Raw genomic sequence first — 18,555 nt, forward strand, 5'->3', positions numbered from 1 at the left:
AGCAGTAAACCTGAGGATTGGGAGCAGTTTAGGATTCAACAAAGGAGGACAAAGGGATTAATTAAGAAAGGGAAAATAGAATATCAGTGTAAGCTTGCAGGGAACATAAAAACTGACTGTAAAAGCTTTCATAGATATGTGAAGAGAAAATGATTGGTAAAGTCAAGCGTAGGTCCCTTGCGATCAGAATCAGGGGAATTTATAATGGGAAACAAAGAAATGGCAGACCAATTAAACACATATTTTGGTTCTGTCTTTACAAAGGAGGACACAAATAACCTCCCAGAGATGTCGGGGAACATATGGTCTGATGAAAGGGAGGAATTGAAAGAAATCAGTATTTCTAGGGAAATGGTGTTAGGGAAATTGATGGGATTGAAGGCCGATAAATCCCCAGGGCCTGATAATCTACATCCTAGGGTATTTAAGGAAGTGGCCCTAGAAATAGTTCATGCTTTGCTGATCATCTTCCAGCATTCGATGGAATCTGGAACAGTACCCATAGATTGGAGGGTAGCTAATGTTACCCCACTATTCAAAAAAGGTGGTAGAGAGAAAACGGGGAATTACAGACCGGTAAGCCTGACATTGGTAGTGGGGAAAATGTAAAAGATGTAATAGCAGATGTAATAGCAGAGCACTTGGAAAACAGTGACAGGATCGGAGAAAGTCAACATGGATTTACAAAAGGTAAATCGTGCTTGACTAATCTACTGGAATTTTTTGAGGATGTAACTGGTAAAATAGATGAGGGAGAACCAGTGGATGTGGTGTATTTGGACTTTCAGAAAGCTTTCGATAAGGTCCCACATAAGAGATTAGCATGTAAAGTTAAGGCACATGGGATTGGGGGCAAGGTATTGACTTGGATAGAGAACTGGTTGGCAGACAGAAAGCAAAGAGTTGGAATAAACGGGTCTTTTTCCGAGTGGCAGGCAGTGACTAGTGGGGTACCGCAGGGATCGGTCCTTGGGCCCCAGCTATTCGCAATATATATTAATGATCTAGACAAGGAAGGGAACAAGATGTAATATCTCCAAATTTGCAGACGACACAAAGCTGGGTGGGCGTGTGTGCTGTGAGGATGCCGAGAAACTTCAGTACGATTTGGACAGGTTGGGTGATTGGGCAAAAGCATGGCAGATGCAATATAACGTGGATAAATGCGAGGTTATCCACTTTGGTGGCAAAAACAGGAAGGCAGATTATTATCTGAATGGCAATAGATTGGGAGAAGGGGAAGTGCAACGAGACCTGGGTGTCCTTGTGCACCAGTCGCTGAAGGTAAGCATGCAGGGGCAGCAGGAGGTTAAGAAGGCAAATGGCATGTTGGCCTTTGTAGTGAGAGGGTTTGAGTACAGGAACAAGGTTGTCTTGCTGCAGTTGTACAGGGCCTTGGTGAGACCACATCTTGAGTATTGTGTGCAGTTTTGGTTGCCTTATCTGAGAAAGGATGTTCTTGCCATGGAAGGAGTTCAGCAAAGATTCACCAGGCTGATACCTGGGATGGCAGGAATGACGTATGAGGAGAGATTGGGTCGATTGGGCTTGTACTCGCTGGAGTTTAGAAGAATGAGAGGGGATCTGACTGAAACTTATAAAATTCTAACAGGACTAGACAGATTAGATGCAGGAAGGATGTTCCCGATGGTCGGCGAGTCCAGAACCAGGGGTCACAGTCTAAGGATAAGGGGTAAGCCATTTCGGACAGAAATTAGGAGAAATTTCTTCACCCAGAGAGTGGTGAACCTGTGGAATTCTCTACCACAGAAGGCAGTAGAGGCCAGTACATTAAATATATTTAAGAAGGAGTTGGATATATTTCTTAAGGCTAAAGGGATCAAGGGGTATGGGGAGAAAGCAGGGACCGGGTACTGAATGTGGATGATCAGCCATGATTGCATTGAATGGTGGAGCAGGCTCGAGGGGCCGAATGGCCTACTCCTGCTCCTATCTGCTATGTTTCTATGAGATCATGGCTGATCATCCAAACTCAGTACCCGGTCTCTGCTTTCTCCCCATATCCCTTGATCCCTTTAGCCTTAAGAAATATATCCAACTCCTTCTTGAATATATTTAATGAATTGGCCTCTACAGCCTTCTGTGGTAGAGAATTCCACAGGTTCACCACTCTCTAGGTGAAGAAATTCCTCCTCATTTCTGTCCTAAATGGCTTACCCCTTATCTTTAGACTGTGACCCCTGGTTCTGGTGTAGGAACCGTGGAAGTCAATAAGCGCACAGCAAGTTCCCACAAACAGTAATGTGATAATGACCAGATAATCTATCTTTTTGTTATGTTAATTGAGGGATACACATTGGCTAGGACACTGGGGATAATTCCCCTGCTCTTTCCCACATTACAACAGTGACTACACTCCAAAAGTACCTCATTGGCTGTAAAGCACTTCAAGACATCTGGTGGTCATGAAAGGCACTATATAAATGCAAGCCTGTCTTTCTCGAAATAGTGCCATGGGATCTTTTATATCCACCTGAGAGAGCAGACAGGGCCTTAGTTTAACGTCTCCTCCAAAAAACGACACCTCTGACAGTGCCGCACTCCCTCAGCACTGCACTGGAGTGCCAGCCTAGATTTCTATGTTCAAGTCTCTGGGCTTGGATTTGAACCCACAACTTTCTGACTCAGAGGCGAGAGTGCTACCAACTGAGTCACAACTGACACTAAAGAACAAGTAGTTCTGACGAAGGGTCGTCGACCTGAAACATTAACTCTGTCTCACTCTCCACAGATGCTGCCTGACCTGCTGAGTATTTCCAGCATTTTCTGTTTTTATTAAAGAAATGAGGGAGTGATTGCTGAGAGGAAGAATGTTGGGTCGTCCTGCGCATGCGCACCTTCCTGGCGGCTGAGGCGAAACACCGACTCGCCCCCACCTGAGCCGCGCACGCATACCAAATGTTGCGGCTCCGCATGCGCGCCCGATGTTCCAACCGTGGGGTTTTGTGTGCTGAGCATGTGCGTTGCGGACCGATCGGGACAGACGATTGTGGAGCAGGAGGGAGAGCGCGGGGACCATGAGCACAGGCGCGGGACTCAGAGTCAACAGAGCGCTTTCTGGAGCACCGGGGCTTGTGGGTATTACAGCCGCCATTACTGCTGATCCTTTCAACCAACCTGTGCAGCAGCTGGAGCCTTAAAATCAGCTTCACTGCCCCTGGGTTCAGAAAGAGGAAAATTAAACAACAGTTTGCCTCTGATCCTTTTCTGATCTCAATTTACAGGGTTATAGAAGTGGAGCAGTTACAGGCAGGAAGCTCAGACCAAACATCACGTCAAGATCTGACAGAGTCGCTCGATTCATCAGGAGCTGAATATCATCGGCCTTTGCACATGGAAGGAAAAAGCAGCGATCGCAGCGATGACAAACCGCACACGTGTTCAGTGTGTGGACGCGGATCCAGCCGATCGCCTGACCTGGCGAGACACATACACCATCACACCGGTGAGAAACTGGGTAAAGGTGGGGACGGCGGGAAGGGATTCAGTTCCCCGTCTGCATTGGAAGTTCAACGGCGCAGTCACACCAGGGACAGTCCGTTCACCTGCTCCGTGTGTGGAAAGGGATTTGTTTGTTCATCCCACCTGCAAACACACCGGCGAGTTCACACTGACGAGAGACCATTTCAGTGTTCTGACTGTGGGAAGAGCTTTAAAAGCCCCAGGGATCTGAAGGGACACCTGCTTGTTCACACTGCGGAAAGGCTGTTCACCTGCTCCGTGTGTGGGAAAGGATTCACTGAGTCATCCACCCTGCTGAGACACCAGCTTGTTCACACAGATGAGAGACCCTTTAAATGTTCTGACTGTGGGAAGAGCTTTAAAAGCCCCCAGGATCTGAAGGGACACCAGCTTGTTCACACAGATGAGAGACCATTTCAGTGTCCTAACTGTGGGAAGAGCTTTAAAAGCCCCGGGGAACTGAAGGGACACCAGCTTGTTCACACTGATGAGAGACCATTTCAATGTTCTGACTGTGGGAAGAGCTTTAAAAGCCCCCAGGATCTGAAGGGACACCAGCGAGTTCACACTGATGAGCGACCATTTACATGTTCTGACTGTGGGAAGAGCTTTAAAAGCCCCCAGGAGCTCAAGCGACACCAGCGAGTTCACACTGGAGAGAGACCATTCACCTGCTTCGTGTGTGGGAAGGGATTCACTCAGTCATCCCAACTGCAGAGACACCAGCGCCTCCACACTGGGGAGAGGCCGTTCACCTGCTCCAAATGTGGGAAGGGATTCACTGAATCATCCTACCTGCAGACACACCAGCTTGTTCACACTGACGAGAGACCCTTTAAATGTTCTGACTGTGGGAAGAGCTTTAAAAGCTCCGGGGAGCTGAAGAGACACCAGCTCCTCCACACTGGTGAGAGGCCGTTCACCTGCTCTGTGTGTGGGAAGGGATTCACAGAGTCATCCACCCTCCTGTCACACCAGCTTGTTCACACTGACGAGAGACGCTTTAAATGTTCTGACTGTGGGAAGAGCTTTAAAAGCTCTAACAACCTTAAGGGACACCAGCGTCTTCACACTGATCATAGAAACTAAAAGCACAGAAGGAGGTGATTCGGCCCATCGTGTCTGTGCCGGCTCTTTGAAAGAGCTGTCCAATTTAGTCCCAAACCCCAGCTTTATCCCCAGAACTCTGCAAACTAGTCCTCTTCAAGTACATGTCCAATTACCGTTTGAAAGTTCCTGTGGAACCTGATTCCAGCATCCTTTCAGATGGTGCGTTCCAGATCTTAACAACCCTCTGTGTGAAAACAATTCTCCTCATTCCCCTCTAGTTCTTTTAGCAACTATTTTAAATCTGTGACCTTTGGTTACCGATCCACTTGCCAGAGTGAACAGTTTCTCCCTACTTGCTCGATCAAACCCCTCATCATTTTGAACACCTCTATTAGGTCTCCTCTTAACCTTCTCTGCTCTAAGGGGAACAATCCCAGCTTCTCCAATCTCTCCACATAACTGAAGTCCCTCATCCCTGGTACCATCCTGGTTGATGTGCCTCAATAATTCCGAGACTCGATGTTAGCGAAACAAAACAAGGCTTTTATTAACTTAGAAAGTAACACGTAAGAGAGAGAGGTATCTTCCTTCTGGAGACTGAGGCCAGACTGAGCTAGCTTACAAAAGGGGCCAGGTATGGGCGGAGCCCTACACACACAGCACATTCCAATAAACAATACAATGAGGACTGGGGGAAGGGAAATGACACTGAAACCGACCGCAGTCACAGGCAGTGATGAATGGAATATTTCATCACACTGGTCAACCTCCTCTGTACCCTCTCCAAGGCCTTGACATCCTTCCTAAAGTGTGGTGCCCAGAACTGTACACAAGACTCCAGCTGAGGCCAAAACCCTGCAGCTGTACAAAACCCTGGTTACACCACACCTGGAGTATTGTGAGCAGTTCTGGGCACCACACCTTAGGAAGGATATATTGGCCTTGGAGGGAGTGCAGCAGAGGTTTACCAGAATGATACCCGGACTTCAAGGGTTAAGTTAGGGGGTGAGATTACACAAATTAGGGTTGTATTCCCTAGAATTTAGAAGGTTAAAGTGTGATCTGATCGAAGTTTTCAGGATATTAAGGGGAACAGATAGGGTAGATAGAGAGAAACTATTTCCGCTGGTTGGGGATTCTAGGACTGGGGGCATAGTCTAAAAATTAGAGCCAGACCTTTCAGGAGTGAAATTAGGAAACACTTCTACACACAAAGGGTGGTAGAAGTTTGGAACTCTCTTCCGCAATCGGCAACTGATGCGAGATCAATTGTTAATTTTAAATCTGAGATTGATAGGTTTTTGTTACCCAAAGGTATTAAGGGATATGGGCCAAAGGCGGGTGTATGGAGTTAGGTCGCAGATCAGCCATGATCTCATTGAATGGCGGAACAGGCTCGAGGGGCTGAATGGCCTCCTCCTGTCCTATGTTCCTAACTAGTGATTTGTAAAGGTTTAGTGTAACTTCCTTGTTTTTGTATTCAATGGCCCTATCTACAAAGCCAAGTATCCCATACGCTTTCTGAACCGCCTCACCAACTTGCCATGGCACTTTCAAAGATTTGTGAATATGGACCCCCAGGTCCCTCTGCTCTTGCACCCCCTCAAAATAGTCCCATTTAGATTATACGGCCTCTCCCTGTTGTTCCCCCCAAAGTGCATCACTTCACACTTATCCTCATTTAATTTAATCTGCCTTGTGTCTGCTCATTTCACAGTCTGCCTCTGTCCTTTTGAAGTCTGCTACTACTATGCTCACTATTTACTATGTTGCCAAGTTTTGTATCATCCATAAACTTCAAACTTGTACACCTATACCCAAGTCCAGGTCAGTTACATATAACAAGAAAAGCAATGGTCCTAATCCTGACCCCTGGGGGAACCCACTGCATACTTCCCTCCAGTCAGAAAAACATCCCTCAGCACTGCTCACTGTCTCCTCTCCCTTAGCCAATTATACCCAAATTACCATCAGCCCTTTAATTCTCTGTGCTTCTATTCCCTGAGTAAGTCTCTTATGTGGTACTTAATCAAATGCCTTTTGAAAGTCCATATATACAACATCTGCTGCACTACCTTCATCAACCCTCTGTTACTTCATCAAAGAACTCAATCAGGTTAGTCAGACACAATTTACCTTTAACAAATCCATACTGGCTGCCCCTTATTAACCCATGCTTCTCCAAGTGAGAATTAATTTTGTCCTTGACAATGGTCTCTAGTCATTCACCCACACTGACATTAGACTGATTGGCCTGTAGTTACCAGGTTTATCCCTCTCCCCTTTTTTAAACAGGGGTGTAACATTTGCAATCCTCCAGTCCTCTGCCACCACTCCCATATATCTGAGGGAGATTGAAAGATTGTGGTCGGAGCTTCTGCTATCTCCACCCTAGCTTCCCTCAGCAATCTAGGATGCATCGCATCTGGACCGGGTGACTTGTTAACTTTGAGTGATGACAACCTATTTAGCACCTCCTTTCTATCTATTTTTATCCAATTTCTCTACTCCCCCCTCCTCTACTGCGACATTAACTTCATCCTCTTCTTTTGTGAAGACAGATGCTAAGTACTCATTCAGTACCTCAGCCATGCCCTCTGCCTCCGTATGATGAGCTCCTATTTGGTCCCTAATCGGCCCCACCATTCCTTTAACTATCCGTTTATAAAAGATTTTTGGGTTCCCTTTTACGTTACCCACTAATCTTTTCTCGTACTCTCTCCCTTGTGTCAGCTATGACTCAGTGGGCAGCACTCTCTAGGTGGGAGGGGCTAGGAGTGAGCCAGGTGTGACTGGTTGCCTAATTGCAGCTGGGTGTTGGAGGAAGTTTTGTAAAAAGTTGGTGGAGGGTTTTGGGGTTTTGTTTTCAGGTTTTAGGGCCTTTTTGGCCCACAAAAAACAGCCAGATGGCTGCTGAGGGGTCCGGAGTGCCGGGCCCCTCGGAGGACAATATTCCTGAGAGGAATTTTATTAGGGAAGAAACTGTGGTGGGAAGGGGGGAAAAAAGGCCCAAAGATTTGGGCCGGGACCTCAGGAGGTTTGGTAAAGAAAATACGGTGGTGGTGCAATGTGAAGATAAGAAGATTCGAGCCTGGGCTATAATCCAGGCGGTTCATGAGGACTGTGGTGAAGGAAGCTGTTTTGCCTGCCGACCAAAACCAAATGTGGGATTTGAGTTGACGGTCAGTGGCCGTGAGGAGGTGGAAAAACTGCTGCTCTCTCTGAAAGTTGGGGAGAAATTCTTGGAGGTGACTCTGCTATATTCAGAGGAGGTGGTGGTTTCATTTTTGAACTTACCTGTGTACATCGAGGACGAAGTGCTGAGCAAAAGGTTGGAGTCGTGGGACATTAAAATCTGTTCCGAAATAAAGAGGAGGTACTACCCGGGAACACGGGTAGCAGACGGAACCCGGTATGTATAGGTGCGGTTCCCAGAGGGAGTGAGGTCTTTGCCTTACAGTATGAAGTTCGAGACACTGGAAGGAGTGCAGTACTTTCGTGTGCTGCACGATAACCAAGTAAAGGTGTGTTACTATTGTCTGGGACATGACCATCTCATGAGAAACTGTCCTGATTTGTATTGTTACAATTGCGGTGAGTCGGGACATATCGTGCGGAGCTGCAAGGTGGAGAGCTGTGGGGTGTGTCGTAAAGGCCCCGCCCGCTGTGAGTGTGTGGCAGAAGGGAGCAAAGTGAGTGATGAGATGGGAGAAGGAGCAGGAGAGGAGTGTGGAACGGCCGGAGGTGCGGTGCAGTCGGAGGACACAGCCGGTAAAATGAAGGAAAAAGGAGCACAGGAAGAGGCAGAGGTTGGCGGAGCGGAGATCGAGATGGAGATGGCGGAAAACACGGTGAGTGCTATGGAGGGGAACAAAGACAGCAGCGGGCAGCGAGGGTCGAGTGCAGACTCGAGCCTTAGTGCAGTTCGGCTCCCCCTGGGGAGTCTGGTGTCTGCGGGGGGAGAGGAGGCAGGAGCGGGGTGTGTGGTGGAAGTGAGTGCTCCGGGGAAAGGCGGGGAGTCGGATATTTTGGTGAGCGGGAGGGGGCAGGGCGGGGAGAGGGTGCAAGAGGCAGGAGCCTTAAAGGGACAGCAGAATGGGATCGGCGAGATAGAGACGTCAGAAGGAAACAATTTAGGTGCGCCATTGTCCCATGGAGTGAGGGAACAAGGTGCAAGGGTCAGCGGTAGAGACATGGTCGAAGGGGGCGGCACAGTGGGAGAAACTGCGATAGCAGGAAGACTCTCTATGGGAGGTGAAGTATCTGACGGGGAGCAGGATTATGTATCTGACGGGGAGCAGGCACAGGGGGTTGCAGAAGAGCTTGAGTGTGAGGAATTAGAGGGGGACAGAGACATGGAAGTCGGGGGTGGGGTGGCATCATGTGGAAAGGTTAGTGAGGGGCAGAAGGAGGGAGAAAGGGCAGCTCCTGGGCCCAAAGTTAAGGCAAGGAAGAGGCTGAAACAGCAGGGAGGGGTCAAACAGGAGGGGAAAAAGAGCCGGAGGCTGCAGGAAAAAGCAACAGCTGGCCGAAAAGTTGAGAAGGCGCATGAGAGGAGGGAAGAGCCAGAGATTAAATGATGGGGAGATTATTGGGCATACTTCCCTTCTTTGGAGCCATGATTACATTGGTCTCGATCAATGTGAACGGACTGAGGGGTGAGAAGAAATTGCAGCAGTTGTTGCAGGGTTTTAAAGGCACGGACTTGTTGTGTCTGCAAGAAACCTTTTGGGATGAGGATATTCTAGAAAGAGTTCAGAAGGTTTGGAAGGGAGAGGTGTTTGCAAGTTGTACAAACAATAACCGTAGAGGGGTGGCTGTTTTGGTGAGTCCGTCCATAGAAGAGAATGTTGCCTTGGTGGACAAGGACACTGAGGGGAGATTTTTACGGCTAAGGGTAAAATTGGAGGGATTTAATTGTGATCTTTTTAATATCTATGCACCGAACGACCATTGCAAGCGTCGCGAGTTTTTTCGGGGGTTATTCACTGAAGTGGCAGAGGTGGAAAATCCTTGTATAGTGGGGGATTTTAATGTATTTTTATCTTGGATGGACATTTCAGCCCAGATGGCCTATAAAGAGAATGGCCTAGAATTTCAGTGCCCTTAGCACCGGTTTTGCGGCGCTAGAGGGCCTAGCGCTGCAATTGGCGCCGGTTCCTAAATTGCCTGGGGCCCTTCCGCGGCGGTAGACCGGTAGCGCTGCGCCGGCACCGATGATGTCATCGGTGTGCGCAGCGTCCCGGTTGCCGTGGTAACCCGGCCCCAAGCCGAAATTCAGTTGCGGCCGCCTCGCCAGTGGCAGCCGCAACTAAGACTCCGGCAAACGAGTGCTGCCGGAGTCTGCGCCGGTGCTTTAAGGAGGCGCGGCGGCCGGCCGCTTTCCCGCCGGCCGCCTGCCCGCAGCTCCCTCCCCGGACTTCTCCCCACCCCCCCCCCCGGAACAGATGCAAGCCCGGCACTTGTCCGAGGTGCCGGGCTCATTTTTGAGGAGATTTGCGCGGGCCGCGGCCGGGTGCAGGCAGCTCCTCCTTAACGGAAGGAGGAGGCCTGCACTTCCTCAGCCTGCCGCACCGCATCGGGTGCCGCAGCGCCGGAATTGCGGCACGAAACGGCAGTTAGCGCCCTTTTCCAGGCACTAAGACCCTTCAGTAGCGCCGGCAGCCGTTTGGGCGCGGCGCCACTGAATTTTTGGCGTGCGCAGGGGACTTAGCGCCGGCACTAATTTCCGCCGCTAAAGCCCTGGCTAAGCCAAAACCCAATTTCTAGGCCAATAACTCCAGAGGGATGATTATAAAAATGATGGCAAATTTAAATTTGAGAGACTTATGCAGGGACCGGAACCCCATAAAAAGGGAGTTCTCCAGAACTGTTTAGGTGGGTGATGTTTTAAAACAGAGCTGAATAGATTTTGTGTTAATGCGGGAAGGGTTAAGTTTGGAGGTGATGGAGATTTATTATAAAAAAGTATTTTTTAGTGATCACTCGGCTTTGGTTCTTAGAATTAGGAACAGCAGAGTTAAGATCGGTTCAGGGGTGTGGATTTTAATCAATCAATACCTGAAGGAAAGTACTTATAAAGAAGGGATTATAAATATAATAAAGAATGCTCAGAAGGAACTTTTGTTCTTGAAAGAAAGAAGAGTTTGGTGGGACAATTTCAAATATGAGGTAAAAGTTTTTTCGGTACGTTATGGGAAAAAGAGGGTGGCAGCTAACCGGCATCGAGAAGAGAATATAAACAAAAGGTTTACGGATGTCTGTAAAGCAGTTGACAGAGGGGATAAGGGAGCTGAGACTAAGTTCCGGGTGCTAAAGGAAGAGTGGGAATTATTGCAAGCTGAAAAATGCAAGGGGGCCATTCTCCGTGCAAAGGCTAGAGATGCATTGGAGGGCGAAAGATGCACTAGATATTTTCTAGAGCAAGAGAAGCTGCGACACAGATTATCGTTAATTGAGGGGTTGAAGGTTGGGGAGAAGATCATTCATGAAAGTGAGGAGATTTTGGAGGCAGCTAGCAGCTTTTATCAAGAGCTTTATACAAAAGAAGACATTTCCAATTTGGAGATGGAGAAGGTTACTGCTTTTATTGAAAAGGGTTTAAAGGAGGATGAGAGAAGCATGTGTGATAAAGAAGTAGGATTAGCGGAAATAAAAATAGCAATAAGTGGAATGAAGGGGGGGAAAAGCATGGACTAAGTGCAGAATTTTATAAGGAATTTTTCGAGATTTTAAGTCCATTGCTCTTAGAAGGTTTTAAGGAAATTAAAATTGAGGGAAGCCTGGCCCCATCTATGAGGAGAGGTATCATAAGCTTAGCTTATAAAAATAAAGGGGATAGACGGGATCTGAAGAATTGGAGGCCCATCACACTATTAAATGTGGATTATAAGATCTTGGCGAGGGTTATGGCAAATTATTTGAAGGAGGTGTTACCGGAGATAGTTTGGCCCTCTCAGTCCTATGGAGTCATAGGCCGGGACATCGCAGACTCTGTGGTCTCAATCCGAGATGCGATAGAACTCATAGAAGAGTGTGGGAGGGAGGCTTATGTATTAAAGATAGATCAAGAGAAAGCCTTTGATAGGGTCTCTCATGAGTTTTTATTGAAGGTTTTGGAAGCATTTGGTTTCAAGGAAAATTTCATTCAGTGGATAAGGATTTTTTATTCAAACATATTTAGCTGTGTTAAATGTAATGGTTTTTTATCTAAGTATTTTCCGATACAGAGATCAGTGAGACAGGGTTGTCCCCTGTCCCCACTGCTGTACACATTGGTAGCAGAACCATTAGGTTACATGATGCGAAAGAAACAAGGTGTAGTTGGGATTGTGGTCCCCAGTTCTGGGCTGGTGTCGGTGATACACCAATATGCAGATGACACAACCTTAACATTGAGAAATGGGGAGTCAGTGAGGAAAGCTATGGAGGTAGTGGAGGAATATTGTAGAGCTTCAGGTGCCAGAGTGAATTATAGTAAGTCCCAATGCCTGGTTGCAGGGAGAGGTAGGGGGGAATGGTTGGGGGAATGTCCCTTTAAGGTGGTGGAGGTTTTGGAAGTTCTGGGGGTGCATATGGGGTGCAAGAAAGACAGGGAAGAAGTGGATCGATTAAATTGGGAACCGAAGGTTATGAAAATTAAAAAGATTTTGGGAAGATGGGAAAGAAGGTGGTTGAAAGTGCAAGGAAGAGCGACAGTGGTGTCTGCTATCTAAACTATGGTACTTATTGACGGTGGAGGATATTCCTGAGTGGGCAGAAATGTCCATCCGAGAGGCTTGTGTGAGGTTTTTATGGGAAGGGAAACCAGCCTTGGTGGCCTACAATACCATCATTGGACGGAGAAATCAGGGAGGACTCAACTTCCCAGATATTGATTTGAAGAAAAAATCCTTTAGAATCAAATGGGTGAAGAGATTTCTTCAGAAGTCAAATTCAAGTTTTTGGAAGAGTTGTTTTGAGCATTTTTTAAAACAAAGTGGGATAGGAGGGCAGGGGATATTGTATATAGAATACAATAATATGTTTTTGAAATCGATTAAGCTTCTCCCTAGATTTTATAAGGGGGTTGTAGAGACTTGGGCTCAATTTTTTAAAAGTGTGCAGTTTATGCCCAAGGGGGCTGAGGAATTTTTAGAGCAGCCCTTATTTTTGAACAGGTGGGTCAACATCGAAGGAGAGGTTTTATTTAATCAAGCTTTTATAAAAGCTGGGATTATATCGGTGAAAGATGTATTATACGAGGTGATTCCAGGTTGGTTGCCGGAAGCGATAGTGAGGGACATGGTGTGGGAGGAGGATCAGGAGGTAGAAGGAAAAGCAATAGGAATCATGTATGAGAAGATTGTGAGGGCAATGCCACAGGATTGGATGGAAGAAATAAATGCAGAAATCTCCAAAGGAAGTAAAATGCATCCTGCTTTTCCAAGCTTTGTACTGGAGAAAGGGGGAGAGCTAGTCCAATTTGACAACTGTAATACTCGAGATTTCTATGAGGTATTCAGAGAATGGAGATTCAAGACACCTGCTGGTCAGGAGTTTTGGCAGAGTATATACCCACAGCTGGACTTCAACAGGATTTGGAAGGGAGTGTGGGCGAATTTTAAATGCCCAGAATGGATTGAACTGGATTTCAAATTGGCTCATAACCGGAATTTTACCATGACGGTCTTGTGCAAGATTGGACGAGTGGAGGCGGCAACTTGCCCAATGTGTGGGACACAGGATGAGACTCTGTCCCATTTACTGGTGTTATGTCCGCAGTTAAATGACTTTAAGTACTATGTTCGACAGTTGTGTGAAGCTTTTTTGCTGGGTGGGGACTGAACAGCGAGAATGGGAATCCCGTGGGACTCAATTTTGAGATGGGGATTGCAGGAGAGTCTGCCAGAGTCTAGCGGAGTGGCAATTAATTTAATGTTCAGTTTGGCTAGATTCGTGATTGTGCAAAGAAGGAATGCTCTGTTTTTTAAGGGGAGGAGAATCAATCTAAAAGAGTATTTTAAATATAAGCTAAAAGACCATTATAAGGCTCTGTGGATGTTTTATTCAGAAAGGAATTTAAGGACAGTATTTTACAACCAATTTTTAAAGTACAATCGATTAATATATGTTACAGGTGACAAATTAAACTTCAGGTTTTGATGTTAAAATGTGGTAGCGGAATGGCTGTGCAGGGCGGTGGAATTGATTGGTATCATACAATGTAATGATCACAATGTTGTAAATGTTCTTAATGTTCAATAAAGTATAAGAAAAAAAAAGAAAAAAAAGTGGGTAGCACACTCGCCTCTGAGTCAGAAGGTTGTGGGTTCTAGTCCCACTCCAGGGACTTGAGCACATAAAGCTAGGCTGACACTCCAGTGCAGTGCTGAGGGAGTGCTGCACTGTCGGAGGTGCCGTCTTTCTGATGAGACTTTAAACTGAGGCCCCGTCTGCTCTCTCAGGTGGATGTAAAAGATCCCATGGCACTGTTTTGAAGAAAAGTAGGGGAGCTATCCCCGGTGTCCTGGCCAATATTTATCCCTCAACCAACATAACAAAAACATTGCTGTTGGTGGGAGCTGGCTGAGCACAAATTGGCTGCTGTGTTTCCCACATTACAACAGTGACTCCACTTTAAAAGTACTTCATTGGCTGTAAAGAGCTTTGAGATGTCGGGTGGTCGTGAAAGGCGCTATATAAATGCAAGTCTTTCTTTCATATATCCTTTTTCAATTTCCCCCCACTCTCTGTATTCTCCTGGTTTTTGACTGTATTCTGCACCTGACATTTGTCGTAAACCTCCTTTTTCTGTTTTATTCTAACCTCGATATCCTTTGTCATCCAGGGAGCTCGAGCTTTGGACGCCCCATCTTTCCTCCTTATGGGAATATGCTTGGTTTGTACCCGGTGTCAAATTTTGTTTTATAATGTGAAGCGCGTTGGGACATTTTACTACATTAAAGATGTTATATAAATACAAGTTGTTCTTATTGTCTGAAACTAACAAATTCCACAGAGGACAATAACAGTATTTTTACTCCCAAATAGTAAATATTTTGTTCCACGAAGTTTATCTGCTTTTATTCATGAATTTTAAAAGCCTATATTAAAAGCTGAGCCAGTGTGTTGTGAGACAAAGAGCCTTGTGTCCAATGCGGGGAATAAAGGCCCACAGCCTCCCCTGGCCCCGGGCCCTGAACAAGGGACTGGAGAAATAACAACAGAAAATGCTGGAAAAACTCAGCAGGCCAGGCAACATCCGTGGAGGGAAAATAGAGTCAACGTTTCGGGTCAAAACTCTTTATCAAGACTAAAGAAGCACAGGGAATGAAATAGATTAAGAGGCCAGGCTGGGAGAGAACAAAAGAGAAGAAGCGACATGAAGAGGTATTCAAAACGAGACGAGATGGTGATAGGACTAGTGGAGACAAAAGACGGCTCTAGATTAGGTGTGAAATGCGCTGGCAGAGTGGGAGACAGCTGCCATGTGGGAGAGAGAAAAAAAAAGGAAAGTTGGGGGGGGGGGGGGGGGGAAAGGCCAAAACAAAGGGTGGATAAAAAATATAAGTAAAAATGTAATAGGGGCTGAGGTTATGATCTGAAATTGTTGAACTCGATATTGAGTCCGGAAGGCTGTAAAGTGCCTAATCGGAAGATGAGGTGCTGTTCCTCGAGTTTACGTTGAGCTTCCGTGGAACAATGCAAGAGGCCAAGGACGGTGAGGTCCGAGTGGGAATGGAGCGGTGAATTAAAATGACAGGCGACCGGAAGCTCGGGGTCACCCTTACGGACTGAATGGAGGTGTTCCGCAAAGCGATCACCCAATCTTCGTTTGGTCTCCCCAGTGTAGAGGAGACCACGTCGTGAGCAGCGAATACAGTATACTAGATTGCAAGAAGTACAAGTAAATCGCTGTTTCACGTGGAAGGGGTGTTTGGGGCCCTGGACAGTGGGAAGGGGGGAGGTATAAGGGCAGGTGTTACATCTCCTGTGCTTGCACGGGAAGGTGCCAGGGGAAGGGGTGCTGGGGGTGATAGAGCAGTGGACTAGGGTGTCTCGGAGGGAGCAGTCCCTACGGAATGCTGAAAGGGGAGGGGAGGGGAAGATGCGTTTGGTGGTGGGATCACTTTGGAGGTGGCGGAAATGGCGGAGGATGATCCATTGAATGTGGAGGCTGGTGGGGTGAAAGGTGAGGACAAGGGGAACTCTATCGTGGTTCCGGGAGGGAGGGGCAGGGGTGAGGGCAGAAGTGCGGGAGATAGAATGGACACGGTCGAGGGCCGTGTCAACCACGGTAGAGAGGAATCCTCGGTTGAGGAAAAAGGAAGACATGTCGGAAGCACTGGTGTGGAAGGTGGCATCGTCGGAGCAGATGCGGCGGAGACGGAGAAACTGAGAGAATGGAATAGAGTCTTTACAGGAGGCGGGGTGGGAGGAAGTGTAGTCCAGGTAGCTGTGGGAGTCAGTGGGCTTGTAGTGAATATTGGGCAATAACCTATCCCCAGAGATGGAGACGGAGAAGTCGAGGAAGGGAAGGGAAGAGTCAGAGATGGACCATGTGAAGGTGAGGGAAGGGTGGAAATCGGAGGCAAAGTGAATGAAATTGTCTAGTTCAGGGCGAGAGCAGGAAACGGCACCGATACAGTCATCAATGTATCGGAAAAAGAGGTGAGGGAGGGGACCCGAGTAGGACTGGAACAAAGAGTGTTCCACATAGCCCACGAAAAGGCAGGCATAGCTAGGACCCATGCGGGTACCCATAGCAACACCTTTAATTTGGAGGAAATGAGTGGAGTTAAAGGAGAAGTTGTTCAATGTGAGAACAAGGTCAGCCAGGCGGAGGAGGGTCGTGGTGGATGGGGACTGGTCGGGCCTGTGTTCAAGGAAGAAGCGGAGCGCCCTCAGGCCATCCTGGTGGGGGATGGAGGTGTAGAGGGATTGTACGTCCATGGTGAAAAGGAAGCGGTTGGGGCCAGGAAACTGGAAACTGTTAAAGTGGCGGAGGGCGTCCGAAGAGTCGCGGATGTAGGTGGGAAGAGACTGTACAAGGGGAGAAAAGGTAAGAGTCGAGATAGGAAGAGATAAGTTCCGTGGGGCAAGAAGAGGCTACTAGGGCAGTCCTGTTTGTGGATCTTGGGAAGGAGGTAGAAGCGGGCTGTGCGGGGTTGGAGAACTATGAGGTTGGTGGCCGCGGGGGGAAGATCTCCAGAGGAGATGAGGTCAGTGACAGTCTTGGAAACGGTGGTTTGATGTTCGGTAGTGGGGTCATGGTCCAGGTGGAGGTAGGAGGAGGTGTCAAGAAAAGCAATGGTCCTAAAACCTACCCCTGAGGAACCCACTGCATACTTCCCTCCAGTCAGAAAAACATCCCTCAGCACTGCTCACTGTCTCCTATCCCTTAGCCAATTAAAAACCCAAATTACCATCAGCCCTTTAATTCCCTGTGCTTCTATTTTCCGAGTAAGTCTCTTGTGTGCTACTTTATGGGAACTAGATGTAATATCTCCAAGTTTGCAGACGGCACAAAGCTGGGTGGGCGTGTGTGCTGTGAGGAGGATGCCGAGAAACTCCAGGATGATTTGGACAGGTTGGGTGATTGGACAGAAACATGGCAGATGCAGTATAATGTGGATAAATGTGAGGCTGCAGTTGTACCGGGCCTTGGTGAGACCACATCTTGAGTATTGTGTGCAGTTTTGGTCGCCTTCTCTAAGGAAGGATGTTCTTGCCATTGAGGGAGTTCAGTGAAGATTCACCAGGCTGATACCTGGGATGGCAGGAATGACGTATGAGGAGAGATTGGGTCGACTGGGCTTATACTCACTGGAGTTTAGAAGAATGAGAGGGTATCTCATTGAAACTTATAAAATTCTGGCAGGACTGGACAGACTAGATGCAGGAAGGATGTTCCCAATGGTCGGGGTGTCCAGAACCAGGGGTCACGGTCTAAGGATAAGGGGTAAGCCATTTAGGACAGAAATGAGGAGGTATTTCTTCACCCAGAGAGTGGTGAACCTGCGGAATTCTCTACCACAGAAGACAGTTGAGGCCAATTCATTAAATATATTCAAGAAGGTGTTGGATATATTTCTTAAGGCAAAAGGGATCAAGGGATATGGGGAGAAAGCAGGGACAGGGCACTGAATGTGGATGATCAGCCATGATCTCATTGAATGGCGGAGCAGGCTCGAGGGGCTGAATGGCCTAGAAACATAGAAACATAGAAGATAGGAGCAGGCGTAGGACATTCGGCCCTTCGAGCCTGCTCCGCCATTCAATGAGATCATGGCTGATCATCCAAATTCAGTACCCTGTCCCTGCCTTCTTCCCATATCCCTTGATCCCTTTAGCCTTAAGAAATATATCCAACTCTTTCTTGAATATACTTAATGAACTGGCCTCCACCGCCCTCTGTGGCAGAGAATTCCACAGGTTCATCACTCTCTGGGTGAAGAAATTCCTCCTCATTTCAGTCCTAAATGGCTTACCCCTTATCCCTAGACTATGACCCCTGGTTCTGGACTCCCCGGCCATCAGAAACATCCTTCTTGCATCTAGTCTGTCCAGGCCTGACAGAATTTTATAGGTTTCGATGATATCCCCTCTCAATCTTCTAAACTCCAGTGAGTATAAGCCCTATCGACACAATCTCTTCTCATACGTCATTCCTGCCATCCCAGGTATCAGTCTGGTGAATCTTCGCTGCACTCCTTCCATGGCAGGAACGTCCTTCCTCAGGTAAGGCGACCAAAACTGCACACAATACTCATGGTGCGGTCTCACCAAGGCCCTGTACAACTGTAGCAAGACATCCTTGTTCCTGTAATCGAACCCTCTTGCTACGAAGGCCAACATACCATTTGCCTTCTTAACCGCCTGCTGCACCTGCATGCTTACCTTCAGCGATTGGTGCACAAGAACACCCAGGTCTCTTTGCACTTCCCCTTCTCCCAATCTATTGCCATTCAAATAATAATCTGCCTTCCTGTTTTTGCCACCAAAGTGGATAACCTCACATTTATCCACATTATAATGCAT

At 47.4% G+C, this 18,555-nt stretch overlaps 1 protein-coding gene across 1 annotated transcript in view; it reads left to right on the forward strand.

Annotated features, from left to right (window-relative positions):
• The window catches only part of LOC147118825 (uncharacterized), a 165,548-nt gene that overhangs the window by 86,305 nt on the left and 60,688 nt on the right, over nucleotides 1-18,555 (forward strand). Inside the window, exon 5 of the mRNA XM_085983978.1 lies at nucleotides 4,130-4,464. Coding sequence (XP_085840104.1) covers nucleotides 4,130-4,464 — 335 coding nt within the window. The remainder of the gene's footprint in view (nucleotides 1-4,129; nucleotides 4,465-18,555) is intronic.

This window comes from Somniosus microcephalus, chromosome 4 (genome assembly GCF_052327205.1).
Source record: "Somniosus microcephalus isolate GS21.2 chromosome 4, FLI_Smic_1.0, whole genome shotgun sequence".
Taxonomy (NCBI): Eukaryota; Metazoa; Chordata; class Chondrichthyes; order Squaliformes; family Somniosidae; genus Somniosus; species Somniosus microcephalus.